The following is an 18,495-nucleotide window of genomic DNA, read 5'->3' on the forward strand; positions in this document are numbered from 1 at the left end:
ATTTAAGATATGCATTTTTGTTTACACTTACACTATAGTGTTATTTATGATTGTGAGATGTATTTTAAGCCTTGATATATTGTAAGTAAAATTGATTATTGTTACTAGGGTCAAAATATTAATATAAGTGTAGAAATATTGAAATATTTATAACTATGAAATTTAATTGATGAAATACACTGTTGAACCTCTCCCTTCTGTTTTTGATATTAAAGGGGTTGAAGAGTGAAAATAAGGATTTGTTGCAATTGTATGAATGTGATGAGTTGCACAGGTGGTTCTGAGTCTATTGAGTATGATCTAGGTGTTAGAGATTGTAATATCCTCCCTTTTAAATCATGTTTAACTCCAAATCTCCATAATTAAAGGGATTGGCTCGAGGTAAAAGACATATTTGTCAAGTTTTCAAGTAAGTGGTAAAGTTAAGGTCCTAAGTTTTCAAAAATAAAACCATTTTTAAAGATTTTAAAATAGACAAATTAAAGTTTACAACTATGCGGAAGCAAAAGATCATTTTAAGAATTAATGCATTTGTTAAGGAATCAAAAAATAAAGAGAGTCTTTAAAATTTAGGGCATGCACCGTGACTCATTAAACAAGTATCGTGGCTTATTTGCCTCTATGCCATGCACCGTAGATCATTGCATAATGTGTTGCAGTGCATTACACATTTCATGAGCTGTCAAATTGACAGCTTTTAGGGTAACTTCCAACACGCTACATTCCTCCATCTAACGTTCAATTGACTTGAATTAGGTGTCTACAAAAAGCTCTTTTCAAAGTCTAACTAATGGCTTGGGTTACACACTCAAATTATTACTTATTCAAAATTTAGACATTCTTTTTAAATCTTACACTTTTACAAAATTTTTTGCAAAATAATGTGTCCAAACCTCATTCCACAAGCCAAAAACTAGAAATACCATTTCAACCACATCCCATAAATTAAAATGAAACCGTGCAACACACCACCTTGCACATAACACTTATAAATTACATTTTCAACACTCAATCTCTTAATTCACAAAAATAGAAGGGAGAGTTCAAATTACCTAGTATTTTGGCCCTGCTATAGATGACATAAAATACATACATACATTCTAGGGTCTAAAATACACTTACAACTCATAAAACACATGATATAAGTAAGACACAAAATGGATAGTTCCTTGCTAGCAATTTCAATCATCATTTACACATAAATACTCAAAATAAAGAGGCCTACTAATAGGATTACAATCCTATGCCTCTGGCTATTTTTCTCTATCCAATCCTTTTGAGTTATTTCATGTAATATTGAAGATAATGTGATTAACTAAGGTCCAACTAACTTATACTAATGTATGTCAATTAATATAAATGCAAGTAGCTGATTACAATATGATTTCAAATCATGTATCATTCTCAAGAACATAAAATCCTCATTTTCAAAACATAATTACACATGCTCAAAGGATCATGAATAGTTGACAACATTTCATACAAGAAAGGAACTAATCACATGATCTATTAACATAATCTCACATGAAATCAGGTTAAACTCGTGACTATTAACATTAGGGTCATAATTATACATATAACCATATGCCTTTTTTCACTAATGCATTATCATACCTCCCTTATATCCTCCTTATTTCTCTAACATGAAACTGTGGGCTATAACACATTGGAACAATTTATGATTTAGGACTTCCCTAGCCTAAACATGTGTGAGGGGTTACTCAGCCAAGGTTTTCTTAACTCACTTGTGGAACACAATTTTTCCCATTTTCTCATACTATGGGATGTCATTCTTCCTAGACTAGCTTCCTCATTGAACAAGTGGATAGCTAGTTATGTTCGAGTCCTTCATTAAACCAGTGGGATAGTCCCTCATTGAACAAGTGAGACAATATGTATATAAATAATCCAGGCAAGCCATCAACTTTGATGGGAGCCTTACCATATAGATTTAAATTTCTACTCCTCTACCTGGGCGAACTTCTACCTCTCAAAATCATGTAATGCATAGATATATAATAGCTCATCACATGTAAGTATTCATTACTCAAACATACTCAATCTCATCGTACTTACATTTACACATATCATTGAACTCCACAACATATATGTCATTGAACTCTTCTAATACATAATCATTGTATCTTATCGCAATTCACATCATTAAACTCTAAATAAAACAAGTCATTGAACTCCATTTTTTATAATCATTGTACCTCACATATTCATAATCATTGAACTCCATAATTTTAAAATCATTGAACTACATTAGATAACCACCTCATAGTGGGTTTTTCAAACAAATCATGCCATATTTGCATTTCAATTCAATCTCACACAATTCAATTATTAAATATCAATCAATAAACTAATTAACACACAAAACCACAAAATAGAATCTTCCCTAATTACCTTAAACCTTTAAGAGATCAAAGGTTTCATCCCTCAAATACTCAATCCCAAAGCTTTCAAAAAGCTTGAATGGTGCTAAAATGATTAGTCTACAATCAATCACAATGAAGTTCATTAATATCAACCTTTGAGCTAATTTTCTCTAGTAATGCAACACTTCTTCATGCTCAAGATTCATTCTTTTCCTGTACAAAAATACTCATAAGGTTTCTTAGCTTCCTTTAACCCTCATTAACATCATTAAGCTCTTTAATAGATATTAATGGAGCCATATTGCCCTAACTAACATATTTATGGGGAATTTTTGGATATTAAATGCTCCCCAACCACCAATATTTATAAATCCATAAATATCAAGTTTCATTAGCTCAATATACTCTCATTAACTCTATTTAAGGCAATAGGTTCAGACTCATAACCTTTATGGACCAAAAATCATCATCATCAACCAAACCCTAGCTTCTAGCATTAAGAAAATGGAAGAAGATAGGAAGATTTAGGTGTAAGAAGCTTACCTTTAATGTTTTATAGCTCTAAAGTACTTCTAAAGGTTGATTTCCTCAAGCTCTAACACTGCTCTTTTTATTTCTCTTCACCTCTCTTTGTTTTTCCCTCTTCTGTTGCATTAGTTCACATTTTTATTTTGCAAAAAAGTGTCATGCACCGCGACTGATGCATCATGCGCAATGGTGCATGGCACAGAGAACATCTCCCCCAGGCGTGTCAACATGCATGCGCCTCAGTGGCCTAATCCATAAGCTACAGTGCGTAGCACAAAGCTTTACCCTTTAAATTTCTTTCCTCTTTTTATTCCTAAGTGACCCTTGAATCTCCTTCGAACTCGCTTTTAGGGCTGAAATTAAAATCAAACATGCCTGTTACACCTCTCTGGCCGTATTCCTCTTTAATAAACTCAATTTAATCAATTTTAGGCTTAATTAATCCATTGTAAAATTTGAAGATGTTATAGGAATAACTTCTGGTGCATGTGTGGGATTTTGGACACCTTCATATTGTGAAAAGTGTGAATTTTTTAGAAATTGTGTTTGGGTGCCAACTCCCTTGTGTGAAATAATTTAGGAGAGTAAAACTAATGTCATTAGCTGGTTTATAAAAAGAGTTTTTTGTAGACACTTAGATCACCTCGATCAAATATCAAATGGAGAAATGGGGAGCATTAAAAGTCACCCTTGGATGTTGTTGTATGATGGCAAGTTGCTGTCTAATCTTATGCAGCATGTCACGGTGCATGGAGCTTGCGTTGCAACTCGCTGCATAAAGAAGGACAAGCCATGGCGCATGCACACATGCTGTGATGAATTCCTTTATTCTTTACTCCTTGATATTTTCCAATTAGTTTTGAGTTTGTTTGACTCTCAAAAGGTATTTCATGCTTCCGTTATGATATTTCACTCCAATTTAAGTTTAATAAATGATGCTTAAAATATTTTCTGAGTATGAAAACTTTGGATCCTATTTTTACAAATATTATAAACTTGGTAATATAATAAGATGAGTCTAATGATTGCCTTAGGTTTTATATTAAATGTGACTTAGTAAGGGTGACCTTACAATCTCACTTCCCTACACAACCACTTATCCTCCCAAAACTTCACCCTCTCACCATTATTCACCTTCTACCCAAGCTTCATTACAATTTCAAGCCAAAGCTTGTCCAACTTTTTCCACCAAGCTAAATCATATTTTTACAAGTGCATTTAATGCTTAAATCATCCTTCCTTTTATATTTAGCACAAAGCATCCGTGAAGACAACTTATTCTGTTTTGCCACAACATCCCAACCTACCTTGCATAAAAGAGCTTCATTCATGTTCTTCATTTTTGTGGCCCTAATCCACCAAGCACTTTTACCATACAAAGCCTATCCCAACCTATGACATGTACTCTTCTTTTCTCAGCCAAAGACCTCCATATAAAATTTCTCTAAAAAAAAATTTATTTTATAGAGATTTTATAAGGACTAACATTGTTTTATGTATAGCTACAATAATAAAAAAGGTAATTATAAGTTAGTTATTTGTTTAAATTTTATGATATCTTTCATAATTTCTGCTTTATAAAAACAATTTATTATTCTTTCATTTAAAAATTTTATGATATCCTCATATATCTTGCTTCTTTAAAACACTATTTCTCATCTACTATATTAGATTATTTTTAAAAGTTATTCAAAATAGTTTCTTAAGATAATCAAAAATATATTTTTTTGGATTCTAATTATTTTCAAAATTTTAAACAAATATAAAAAACTATAAAATAGATTTTTAAAAAAAGAAAAAGAAATTTTTTTCATAAAATAAGTTGAAACAAATGATCTAAAACATCATAAAAACTTATAAAATAAATTTTTAAAAAATAAATATTTTTTTCATAAAATAACATAAAACAAACAGGCCCTCATTTTGAAAAGATTTTATAAAAAGTATATATTATTTTATGTTTAGTTACAATAATTTTAAAATAATTATTAGTTAGTTATTTTTAAATTTTGTAATATCTTTATTGATTTCTGTTTTATTAAAATAATTTTTTATTTAATTATTTTTAAATTTTATAATATTTTCACGCATACAATATTTCTAAATATCTAACTATTTTTAAAAGCAACTAAAGTAACTTATTAAAATAAGGATAAATTGGTCCACTAGTAAAAAAAAAAATCTTGTGCCCAAAAAATATGAATCAAATTTTTTAAAATTTAGGATTGTGACTAATTCACATTGATATACAAAAAATTTATCATTGATATATAAGAAATTTATCATTAAAAATTTAAAAATTTAGAAATAATTTATCATTGATATATAATGATATATCATTAACAAATATAATACATCGATCATAATGCAAATATAATAAATGTTAGTTTGTTATATCTATAAAAGTTCTTTAAAATAATCAAAAATCTACTTTTTATTAGATTTTGATTACTTTTAAGAATTTTAAAAAATATATCATAAAAACTTGTAAAATAAATTTTTTAAAAAATATAGGTGATTTTTTTATAAATTAAATTGAACTAGATAGGATTCCTTATTTCTTTTATAACAAAAAGTAAAAAAGTTAAACAAAAATAAACATTGCACGATCAAGTAATGATGACCCCAATTCAATCATTGGACATAAGAAAGAGTAGCTTAAAGAAAGTACCCCAAGGCTCTATTTTGTACAAAGGAATGGAGAGGTGGGATTGAAATTAATATTAGCTAGTGCTTTTTTTTTTATATTTAGTATGGAGTAATAAAAAATTTAATTTTAATCCCATCTTTATGCAATTACCCAATGCCACCTCCCTTTTGGTGTTGGAGAATCATTCCCGAAACTAGATATTTTTAGACTAAATTGCCCTCTTCTCCATCCCTCTCTCATGACTTCCCCATGATTTCACCTCTTTCCTCCTTTGCTGGCGACTTCTTTCTGATGTCCTACATGACCTCCAACTCCAATATCTTTTCCATCAAAATAAAAAATGTAAGGCGAAAATATAAAAATGAAAACAATCAAAATTAGGGTGACAAACAGTGAGAGATGTTGGTGCGACAAGGGGATCCATAGTAATCGCAAGAGCTTCGACGTCTTCCACAGTCAACCACAACATTTTTCATTCTACAATTACTACTATTGCTTGCCTCATTTCTCATCCTTCCAGCCATTTCTCGTCATCTATGGTTAACACGGTGATTTCTGAATTCATCTTTGGTTGGTACAACAATTAGATTTTCGGTAGCAGTTGTTAAACTGAACATTCCAATCACAATGCAGAAGTTGCTTGATATCCCGAATCAATTCATAGTGTCTGCTGACCAGTTTGAGTAAGAGAAGAACACATTTGTTGTCACTCTCAAGCCGCATCAAGGGATGACCTTTGTCCCAAGTGAGTTTTTTTTTTTTTCTTTTCTTTTTTTGGGCCTGAATTGTCCCAAGTGAGTCTCACACCATCACAGATTGCCCATAGCTCAGCATGAAGAATGCTACATGAGCCATTTTCATTGAGTCTTTTAAAAACACATGAAGTCCAAAAAAGAAGCTCGTAGCAATATACAATGGGCTTCCCCAGTTAACCTTTTTGGGCCACAAGAAAATCTTGGTAATTGTTTTGATTAATTAAAAATGAATTTTATATTTTAATTATTAAAAAAAAAAAGTAGATATTCATGACTAACAATTACGGATAAAATATTACATTCATAGTCGATAGTTTTGGGAAAATACTATCGGGATAATTTCGGTCTCTCTGTTGTAAAAAATAAAATAAAAAATATCTTGCGAATAAGAGACAAAAATAAAAAATAATAATAGATTAAATTTTAAAAATCTAACCTGATAAAAATTTAATAAAATGCAAAACAAAAATGATTAAAATTACCCATCCTCATGGAATCTTATGGAAAGGGTCTGAGTTCCTTAATCAAAAGTTTCTAGATTTGATCTCCAAACCTCGAGTGATAGGAACATGAAATAAGATGCTCGGGGGGGCTACCTTCCTATAGGACCTGACCTAACCCGCATGAATATTAGTGCTAAGGTTTTGATAAATATATATATATATATATATATTACTAACATATGCTTTTAACTTAAAATCTCTAAAAAAATAAAAAGAAAATATTAACTTTTGAGAACTTTTTGAAACATCAATTAGAAATAATGATAAACAATTTTAAATCCTAAAGAAAAAAGACCACAATCCTAATTTGAAATTAAAATTTTGTTGAATTATGTTTTAAGATTATTTTTAATACTTAATTTAATATTTATTATATTCATTTTTAATATTTTTGATATCCATCTTTTTAATTTTTTTCCTTTATTTTCTAAATACTCAAATTAAATTTTTTGAAAACACATCTTTATTTTTTTTTACAAAAATATTAACGAGTGTTTTTAAAAAATCAAATTTAAATATTAAAAAATAAAATAGGTACATTTAGTTTTTGGCCAAAAATTTAATTTCAAAAATATTCATATATTGATACTCTTTTAAATAAAAATTTTCGATACTAAATTATAATTAATATTTTTAGAAGACAAGAGTATCTAGAAAGGCAAATAAGTAAAGTTGATAAAAAATTAAAAAAGACAGATATAATTTCACCCATAAGAAAAATTAAACTAATTTTAAATTTGTGTGAATATTCTTTGTCAAATACTCTCTCAATTTAAAAATATAAAATATTTTTTAAAAAATTAAATATTAAATAATATAAGGTATTTTTAATTTTTTAAGGTATAATTATTATTATTATTTTAAAAGCGTCTTTATTAATAATAATTTTTTATTTATTATAGAATGTTTAATAAAGATAAATATAAAAAAATAAAATTTATTATAAAATAAATAATTATTTTATTGAGATGTGATTTAATTAAAAATACATTATATTTTGTATGGTGGTGTACTCAAATTAGGGTTACGTCTTGTTCAGTTGTTTGCCAGCCTCGTATAAATTCCCTGGGTTACTCTCGCTCTGCAATTCAATTCAGAACTACAAAGAGCTAAGCATCGGCAATCAGAAGAGCAAACATGGAGCAAACCTTCATCATGATCAAGCCTGATGGTGTTCAGAGAGGCCTGGTATTCCCTTCCTTCCTTCCGCTATCGTTTTCTGCTTATATGGTTCCCGTTTATGTGTGGTCTTCATCTGTGGTCCCTACTTGTGTTGGCTTAAATCTTAAAATTGCCTTCGGAGAATTAGGATTCATGCGAATGTCCCAAGTTGTAGGCAAAAAGGTTTTTCTTTTTTGTTTGAATGAGGGTTTCTCTTCTTTTGCTTAGTTGGGTCATTTTTACTTTTTTAAATAAATGGTTTTTCTTGATTCTATCAGGGATCATGGTTTTTCTTGGTTCTAATTTCCCGAGCATTTGTTATATACTTAATTTAGTAGCTTTTCGAAACGAAGTAGTTCCTAAAGATTCTCCCTGTTTCAGATTGGCGAGATTATCAGCATATTTGAGAAGAAGGGCTTCTCACTAAGAGGTATACTTTTGTTATCCTCATAATAGGGATTTTGTATAATTATGCTAATTTATATTAGTTCATTGCATCTTTTCTCTGAGAAAGTGACTATTTTTTCTTTTTTGCCCCATAAAAGAAAATGTTGCAGCTTCTATTTGATATTTCATTACTGAAAGCTTTAGTTAACTATATGAAAAGTGAGCTTCTCATAATTAAAGGATCAGTTTCAATTTGCCTGTAATTATGTGATTGACTGATTGTCCATGTAAACTTTTTACAATGTAAGAGTCATTTGATTTTCTTATTTCTGTTTTGTAAATACTGGCACTGACAAACAAACTTACAGTTTGTTCTTCTGTTTTGAAATAATTTGTGTTTCCTTTTTGTGAATTGATTGCTTTCAGGCTTGAAACTCATCACTGTAGACCGTCCTTTTGCTGAGAAGCACTACGCTGACTTGTCTGCAAAGCCATTCTTTAGTGGGTTAGTGGACTACATTATCTCTGGCCCTGTTGTTGCCATGGTCTGGGAGGGTAAGAATGTTGTGGCTACTGGTCGTAAGATCATTGGAGCTACAAACCCTGCTCAATCTGAGCCTGGGACTATCCGAGGCGACTTTGCTATTGACATTGGGAGGTATTGGTCTTGTTCTGTTACACATTTTTATTTGATTAATAGTGTACATTCCCTGTGCAATAGTGTACTTCTTCTGGTCCAAAATATAAGCAGCTGCATACCAATAAAATTCTTATTCTCACGAAAATATATGTTTTTCTTTTTTACCCTTCTAATGTATGATTAGTGGAAAAAAGGTCATAAATGCACAGATACAAGAATTTAGATACAAAAATATAAGGGGTAGAATGGGATTTTTATTTTTAATAAATCCATCTTGTTAGATATGTAATTGAAAGATTACTTTAGTTTTATGCTTGTGCATTAATAGGGGAATTACATCAAAGGACCATAATCTGAAAAATTTTAGTTTAAAGGATCTTAACTATAATTATTTCTGAGGATCGAAGTTACTACCAAATCTGAAGCAACACCTCGCTGTTAACATTTAAAATTGTAATGTAAATATGTAATTTTCTCAGCATGGTAATAATCTTTTTTAAAACTTAATAGTAAGTCATATGTAAACGCTGTCCTATCTTTGGTCTTTGAAAATTACTGTGGTTTTCTAGATCCATGACATGAAAATATATAAAATTTGGGTTTTAGATGTAATTTTTCCTATTCTATAATTTCAAATTGCTTGGACCTGAAGACAAAAATAATAAACAAATATATTTAAGGATTATTTGCTGCTGGTTTTGAAGCTGGATGGGCATTTAATGTGTGAAATACTTTTGATGTAGGAATGTCATCCATGGAAGCGATTCTGTGGAAAGTGCAAGGAAGGAAATTGCATTATGGTTCCCTGAGGGCCCTGTAGCCTGGCAAAGCAGCCTCCACTCCTGGATCTACGAGTAAATTATTGGGACAATGACAAATAAGGACTTCACAAGAAAATTAATGTTAAGTTGGGATCTCTTCACAACTAAGGTCCCCAAATTCAGTATTCCTTACTAAAATCTAAAAAAATAAAATATATTGATTTGGCATTAATTTTCTTAAGATGTCCTTACTTGTTACTTCTCCTAAACTATACTTCCGTCTTATATTGAAGTAGTTGCTGTAATTCTATAATGTTCTGGTTCTCTCTTGTCAAGCTCGTTTTGTAGAGTTTAGTTTAGTTAATTTCTAGTTATGCCTTTTCCTTGTTCAAGCATGGGCAGATGAATCTCAAACTAGGTCTGTTATATTTTGTTGTTTTAGTGTTTTGCTTGAGGTCTATGTTATTTATCACGATGAGGGTGCTACTTGGTCCTATTATTGCCTTTCAAAGCAAAATAGAGTTGGTTATGATTGAACACCAAGAAGCGTTTGGTTTAGCTAGTTAGAGAAGTTGAATCAGCTTATTCTGAATTTTAAGTTGAGGGCTAGGATATGCAGTCACCTTAAATAAAAGGTTAATGGTTATTTTTACTTCTTAACTTTACTTGAAAGGTTACTGGGCATTTTAAACTCAACAATTAGTTAATTCTGTCTTTCAGTGTTAGAATTTCACTTCCTCAGTACCCTGACGTTAATTATCTAATAGTGAGGCTCATATTTTTTCAAATGTTTGTTAATAATAAAGTATAATGGTTGGGCTCACTTTATATTTTTAATTATATTTGTTTATACCTCAGCGCGCGCTCTCTCTCTCTCTCTCTCATCTAGTTTTCATTCTGCAAATTCAGTTGCTCGACATTCCTCCATTGTTGGATCTCAAGTCCTTAACCTCGTCCTTGACGGTTGTTGCTGCTGCCCATTTTCCTTAATGGTTCTACCCCATCATTGTAGTTGTCCACCGCACTTGTCCTTGGCACTTTGTCGTTAGAGTGGTCTCATCCTTCGTCCTTGTGACAACCGTGCATTACATAATCCAGATCCTCCTCTTCATTGCACTGAGGAAGAAGCTGAAAGAGGGGTTGGAGGGGCACCAAAAGGAGGCTTTCAAGAGTGAGTGGCAATTAGGAATGGACCCTCCAGGAGAAAAAAGCCCCTCTAAGAAGCACAAACAATATGGCCATTGTACTTTGCTTGCACCGTTAAAAGCACCATCTTTTTCTGTTTGCTACTCTTTTTTTCTTCGTTTTTTTGAAACCGTACACATTAGGTTTAATAAGAGTAATGACGCCCATTAAATGTAAAATTTGGGAACATTAATGCCTCGTTGACATTAACATGGAAGTTAAAGTTGTTAGAACGGGAACATTTTTTTGTTTGGGCGATTGGGGAGGTGAAAATATTTGCTAGTGCTTTGGAGTGTGGAGATGATGAGGATGAGGCCGATGATATTAGAGAGAGAGAGGAGGTTGAGATGAGTCGTTAGCCGCCTTCAAGGCTTCAATTTCAATTTCAACCAGAAATGCCTCTTGAACCACTCCTATTTTGCACGCATGCCCCACTTCATCTTTGAGGGCACGGAACTGATCTTTCCATGCTAGTGATGAACATGTCAGGCACTACCTCACTCGTCAATCGCCTTCATCCTTGGAATGTTGTTGATCATCCCTTGTTCTAGTCCGTGCATGACTGTGTTATGGTTCATCAAACCATATCTATGGCTGGATTAGTGTGTGCGCAAGCAGGGAGAGGGAGAGAGAGAAGTGAGGGATACTTGGAGAGAGAAAAATGGGTAAAAAAATATCCAAAAAAAAAAATTGCTAGTCGGTGGGACCTATTAGTGACAGAAGAGGGAGATTTAACCCTAAGGGCACGAAAATTCAGATATAATTGATTTATATTTAAGTTTATGATGTCCAGTGATCTTTTGAGTAAAGTTAAGAGACAAAATAATCTTTAAATAAATATGTTAGATATTCTTTAAGTACTCATGAGACCGCCATTGATAATAGTAATTTCACATAGTAGGAGGCAGGGTTTTGGATATGTCTTTTTAAAGTTGTGGCATGGTATTTTAGACTTCCCTCTTCAAAGAACTGTAAATGTACTATGTTTGGTGAAATCAATTTTTGTGTTAACATCAGAAATTTCCGTCATATTCATAGGCGTTAGTTTGAATCTTTTGAAGTCATTTAGCAAAATATTTTCCTTTTTTTTTTCAATCTCTAGTTTTGAGTAACAGACATCTGATACTAATTTGAATTTTGAAGTCAATAATTGGCTTCTACCCCTGTAATTATATATATATATATATATATATATGGACGGGGGAAGCTTGGCCAGTTGTCCTCACGAATGAAGAAGTTTGGATTGAAACACTTTAAAACCAACGAATAATTCTGATTAATGTTATTCGTGTCCTTATTTTATTTTTTTAAAAAAGAAGCTTCATACACCGACTGCGGTAATGGCTGACTAGAGCTCCAGGTGGTTGATGTGTTAAGTTTTTTTTTTTTTTAAGAAAAAATTGCCAATCTTTTTTTAAATAGAAAAAGTATTTTAGTAATGATACATAAAACATATTTAAAAATAAAGAATTTAAAACTTGAGAGTAGTTTATACATTTTATAGGATCTTATTATTAGAGTAAGGATCTGAGTGGGCTCATATGGATTTGAACCTATAAGTCTGGTTATCCCAAAATTATTATTTTTTTTTTTACAACTGGCTCTTATTTAAATGGTTTAGGGTTGGGTTTGTAAGATCATTTTTATTATTTTTTCTTTTTAAAATTTTAATTTTTACATTATAATATTTTACATTCTTTTTTTAAAATATAAATTATAATATCCAAAAATTAAAAATAAATAATATAAATTTTAATTTTAAAGTAAAAGTATAAAAATATATTTTAAAATTTAAATTTAATTTAAAAATTAAAATTATTTTATTTTTAGGGATAAACAAAAATTAGCCACCTAATTTTATAAGACCTAAAAGGGTTAGACTTGGAAGTTCAAATATACTAAAATTTCTTTATTTTTTAAGCCCGAGTGTATGAAAAGAGCCATAAACAAGCGGCTTAGCCCATATTCTTGCTCAACTTGCGATACTTAGAATTTTATAAGGGATTTTGTAGTTATTTTGTCTTTTAACATCCTCTTCATCATCAGCGCTATTACTTGTTATATTCCCTCCCTCCTTAAGGAAATTTGGTTCCTAAATTTAAATTAAATCACCAATTTTAAGAGTAGAATAGAGGGTAATTTGATTCTTCCTTGTGTTTTTTGGAAGAATGTGTAACAAAAAAAAAAAACAAACAAACAGGGAAGAATCTAGTAAACATGAGTATAACTATCGTAGCATCAAAATTCATGACTCAATATCCAAACCAATCAGCTAAGTAAAAAGGAAAGAAAAAGAAAAGAAAAGCCTCCAACCTAATTAAACTCTAGATATTCATGATGTGTCAAAAATGATAGATCCAGATATTTTGAGGAAAAGACAAAAGAAAAATAATAAAAGATGGTTCAACTTAGCACTTACTACACAAAGAACTTATCATCACATCATGAGACAAGTTTGGGTGTTATCTTCACTAAAATAATTTGTAATCTCATCTATCACTTGAGTGAATTCTAAAGCAGATTCAAATAAAAGTGGTGTTTCAAGATCAACACTAGTAGTGTTTAAACTCACTTTTTTGGTGATGAGCTTGTGGAGCTTTTCATAGTCTCATCATCAGGTTTTGTTATTATTGACTCTTCTTCATTTTCTAGACCATTTTGACTTTGGTTCTCACTCACATTGGATTTTTTTGTATGTGTTCTTGTTCTTCTCAGATTTCTTCTTCTCGCTTGATTCCTTTGATGATCTTCTCATTTTGAAGGGAAAAAATTTCAGCATTTTTTTAAGGATCCTGTAAATGAATTAATCTAAAAATGAAAACATATATACAGCTAAAATTTTAAAATTTATCGCTCAAATTTCTGTATTTACAACTTGGAGCTTCTCATCACATGATTATTGATCATGACATCCACACACAAACTTGTATGCAAATCAATATAGAGGATTAGATATAATTAAGGAAAAATATAATTTTTGGTTTCTATAGTTTTATCGAATTTTTCCTTTAATTCCTGTAGTTTTTTTAGTATGAAAAAAAAACTATATGGACATGAAAAATAAAAATTATTCAATCTTTCTGAAATTATAAGAATTAAAAACATGGGAAAAAAACTACATGAACTTAAAATAAAATTTGATAAAATTATAAAAACTAATAATTATATTTTCTCCATAACGAATGCTGAAATCACATTATTGATAAAGTATTTCCTTTTTTCTTTACTTTTAATTAACCAAGAGTACTTCAATTGGAAAGTAGGCAACTCGCTTCCTTCAAGGAGATTATTTCAAATTTGCCTCCTAAATAATATCAAAGATTTTTTTTTTTTGGTTTATTAGTTCAAATTTTCTTCGTAAAGGAATTAATGAAAAATGAAAATCTACATACAACTAAAACTTCAAAATTTACAACTCCAATTTCTATATTTACAACTTAATAATTCTCATTTTACAAGGTTCTTAATTCTTCCTCTCCCCCCGCGCGCACAAATAAAACTCGCATGCAAATCAATACAAAGGATTAGATATAATGTTTACTATAATCGTATCATTGATGAGGTATTTCCATTTTGCTTCACTTTAGCAACCAAGACTAATTCAATTAGTAAGTATGGGACTCACTTCCTACAATGACATTAGTTCAAATTTTCCTCCTAAATAATATCAAAGATTTTCTTTTTGAGTCATTTTTGGTTTGCCCATTTAACAAAAACAAAATATCATAAATATTTTAGTGCTGAACAAGAAACTTCCTTTTCAAAATTCTATTATTAATGCAAAAAATGAAAGTAAAACAACAAGAATCATGAAAGCAATAAATAAGAAAACAGAGCAATAGAGACAATTTTCATCAACCTAACTGCAAAATTGACGAACTCTCACATAAACATGAAAATATTCATCCGGGATATCCAAAAACATGATTTAAAAGCATCAAAATGGTAGTTGGGTACAGAAGCAATACCTTATAACAGTTTGAATATTTGCTGGAGACGAAGATTGGAGTAGTGAGAATGAAAATTTGCGCAGTGTTATGTTGAACGCACTGGAATGTGTGTGTGTGTGTCTGGTGAAGTAGGACCTAACAAATAGGAAATCATTGGCTATAATGGAAAACAAGCTGAAAATAAGAAACTTTGTAACGAATCGAATCCTAATGAAAAAGGAAAACTAGGTTCAATTAAGAAAAAAAGAATTCTTATTTTGAAATGTATCCTAAATAAAATAGGAAATTGTTGTCGTTCAATGTTGTTGGGGTATTTCTTATTTGCTTGCTTTGTTTACACGTTTTGTAAATATATAAAAATATAAAGAGAATTTGTTTTGTTATTTAGATTTTTTTTATAATCAAAAGTAAAAAAAATCTAAATAACAAAAAAAAATTACTCTTATATTTTTAGATTCTTATAATTATTCTTGTCAATTAGATTCTTGTTATTCTTTAACATGTTTTTGTTATTTAGATTCTTCTCATTTGTTTTTATAATTATTTTTGTAAGAAGACCCACTTTTGTGGAGAAGGCTTTAATCCAGTAAAAGCAAATTATTAAACATACCAGTAAAAGGAGAATGAATTTAATTCAACTGATTTTTTCAACTCATTTTCCTCATATAACTTCATAACCATTTCAATATTAATAAAATGAAAAAAAAAACCTTCATGAAGGAATTCTTTTTTTTTTTTTGGTAGAAGTGTGAAATATATACATAATAACTAATTTTATAAAAAAATAATAAATTAAAAGGTGAGAGTACATGCATTAGGCCATCCTTCTAACACTACTACAAAAATATAAATATAAGACGCCATGAAAAATGACGGTCAAATAAAAACACGTCATATATAAGATAGGTGGGTGACGGTAAGAAAATAAATTATGGGTTTTAAAATAACTGTCACATATTATCAAACATTAAATGACGGGTATTAAAAAATTTGTTATTTATTTCAGCCCAACATTTTATTTATTGGAAGGAAAAAAATAAAAAATTAATTTAAAACTTTAAATGACGGGTATTTGAAATACCCATCATATAAAGTTCAAACAATATATAACGGTTATATAGAAAACAATCATATATTGGTGCCCGCCGTTGTAGATTCTTAAATTAAAAAAATAAAAAATTTTAAAACTTTAAATAATGGGTGTTTAAAACACCCGTTATTTAAAGTCCAGAATGATATATAATGGGTTTGTTAAACACCCATCATATATTCGTGGCCAACGTTTCATTTTCTTGATTAAAAAAATAAAAAAATGTAGGCTTTAAATGCGGTTGTTTGAAACAACTATTATTTAAAGCCTTACTTATATGTGACAGGTGTTTAAAACGCCCGCCATATATTCTTGAATAAATGACAGGTATATTTTATTCTCGTTTTTATTCAGTTTCTTAGTTCACTTTTTCATTCCCGTCCATTCATTATCTCTGTTTTCTCTCTTCTCCACTTCTACACGAAATCGGTGGAAATCTCTCAATCTGCCTCCATTGTTTCCGTCGACCGCCTTAGTCCCTCGCCGACGTGAAAGTGCTCCTCCTACACCGTCCGTTGCCTCTCTCATTGGCTTCCTCTTTGTGTTTTATCCTCTCTTCTCCAAGGTACATGGGTTTATGATTTCTATGGTTTTTCTTCATTTTCTTCCATAAGCTTAGATTTCTAGATTACGAGATTGATTTATTTAAGATTATGGATTGTTTCATTAGTTAATTTTTGTTTGTTTAAATTTCTCCTCATTTTTTGCCCATTTTAATGTTGTCGGGTGGTCAAAAATTGCTAATGTTTGGTGTTTTGTTGACTTGAGAATGATTGTAGATGATATGCTTTGCCTTAGGATGATTATTAAGATGAAAATTAGTAATCAAAATGGGATATTTGTGATGATTGTATTTTTCTATAAATTTTAACTGATTTATTTCAATAATTTTTAATTTAAATTTTGTACATTATTTGATCAGAGTAGTTTTATCGTTCAAAACTACCATATTGAAATGTACTAGTGTACCAATTTTCATTACAATTGGAGTTCATTTTAGTGACAAAACTGACACGCGTTTTTTGTAAAAAATCATTGCTATTTTATTGATATTTTTCATTTGATAAAGAATGATTTGTTATTGGCTTGAGATTGCTAATATAGGATATGTGTAATCTTAGAATGATCATGAGACAGAAATATTGATTCAAAATGATATTTATAGTGTTTTTCTTTTTTCTATGATTTTTGAACGAATTTTATATATAATTTTATAATAATTAGAGTTAATTTGAAAATGCTATTTTGTGAGAATTTTGTTGGTTTTATGATTATATATGATTGGAATTAGTTTGTTGAGTGAGATGCCAAGATTGAAAAGAGGGTTTTAGCTTGAGAAATATTTTCTTTATGCTGTTATGCTGCCGAATTTTTATTAGCGGTTGAAGGAGTATGTAAATGCTCATGCGTTGTGACTCATGATTCATTAATTACTCTATATTATATGTAGAGTAGTCAATTTTTTTTATTGATAATCTTTCTATCATTCCTTTCCTTTTCATATTCATGAGTCACTGATCACATTTCTTTGAATGAATTGTCTTCTAGATTAAAAGTTATGGATAAAGAATGGATGTCTTCCAATCGATTAAGTAAAGAGTATTTGAATAGTGTGAAAGAGTTTATGAGGTTTGCTCTTAAGCATATAAAGACCCTAGAAGAATAGTGTGCCTTTGTGTAAGATGTGGTCTTTTGAAGCAAATTAATGATTCTAAGATGGAAGACCATTTAGTGTGCTATGGAATTGATAAAAATTACAAGTGTTAGCATAAGCATTGAGAGACTAGAGGGGATGAGTCTACTAGTAATTGGGAGTATAAAGGAAGTTTTGAATCAGATAATCATGACACAGATACTTATAAGGGTAACTGTCTTGAAGAGATGACCAATGCAATTGAAAGGGAACTTGAGGATTGTCCTGAAAATGTTAGAGATGTTGAAAAGTGATGTAGAGAAGCCCTTGTATGCTGGTTGCATTGAATTCACAAGTTGTCAGCAGTGTTGAAATTGTACAACTTGAAAGTGAGTAATGAATGGAGTAATAAGAGCTTTACAGAAAATTTTACACTTATAAAACAATTTCTACCTGTGAATAATGAGCTTCTAAGAACTATATATGATGTAAAACAAATGGTTCGCAATTGGCATAAGTTATGAGAAAATACACACCTGTCCTAAGGATTGCATAGCATTTAGAAATGAAATATGATCATTAATAGATATCCAAAATGTAATGCCTTGCACTACAAAGAGAATGGGAAGAGTCTAAAGAAGGAATTATGGTACTTTCCCATTATACCTAGATTTAGATGGCTGTATAGTAGTGCAGAGGATACAAAAAATTTGACATGGTATGGCGGATGAAGGGATCAAAGATGGGAAGCTTTGACATCCAATTGACTCTTCTCAATGAAAAAATTGATCTCAATTACCCTGACTTTGGAGCAGAAGATAGAACCTTCGCCTTGTATTATCTACTGATGGAATGAATTCACATGGGC

General features: G+C 30.3%; 1 protein-coding gene across 1 annotated transcript; it reads left to right on the plus strand.

The window, feature by feature from the left end:
- The first annotated feature begins 7,865 nt into the window (after positions 1-7,865).
- Positions 7,866-10,429, plus strand: LOC129290445 (nucleoside diphosphate kinase 1). The gene is made up of 4 exons (XM_054927219.1): positions 7,866-8,008; positions 8,363-8,411; positions 8,795-9,026; positions 9,752-10,429. Exons 1-4 carry the CDS (start codon positions 7,958-7,960, stop codon positions 9,864-9,866), a joined length of 447 nt encoding a protein of 148 aa, XP_054783194.1. The 5' UTR covers positions 7,866-7,957; the 3' UTR covers positions 9,867-10,429.
- The last annotated feature ends 8,066 nt before the right edge of the window (positions 10,430-18,495 follow it).

The sequence above is a fragment of the Prosopis cineraria genome, unplaced genomic scaffold (assembly GCF_029017545.1).
Source record: "Prosopis cineraria cultivar Desert tree isolate PC_DT_omini unplaced genomic scaffold, ASM2901754v1 PC13, whole genome shotgun sequence".
Taxonomy (NCBI): domain Eukaryota; kingdom Viridiplantae; phylum Streptophyta; class Magnoliopsida; order Fabales; family Fabaceae; genus Prosopis; species Prosopis cineraria.

Bases quoted from the DNA above. Each gene is read 5' to 3' on its own strand.
- LOC129290445 (XM_054927219.1), top strand. From the start codon at position 7,958: ATGGAGCAAACCTTCATCATGATCAAGCCTGATGGTGTTCAGAGAGGC. The intron at 8,009-8,362 runs GTATTCCCTTCC...TCCCTGTTTCAG, and splicing joins ATGGTGTTCAGAGAGGCCTG to ATTGGCGAGATTATCAGCAT. The intron at 9,027-9,751 runs GTATTGGTCTTG...CTTTTGATGTAG, and splicing joins TTTGCTATTGACATTGGGAG to GAATGTCATCCATGGAAGCG.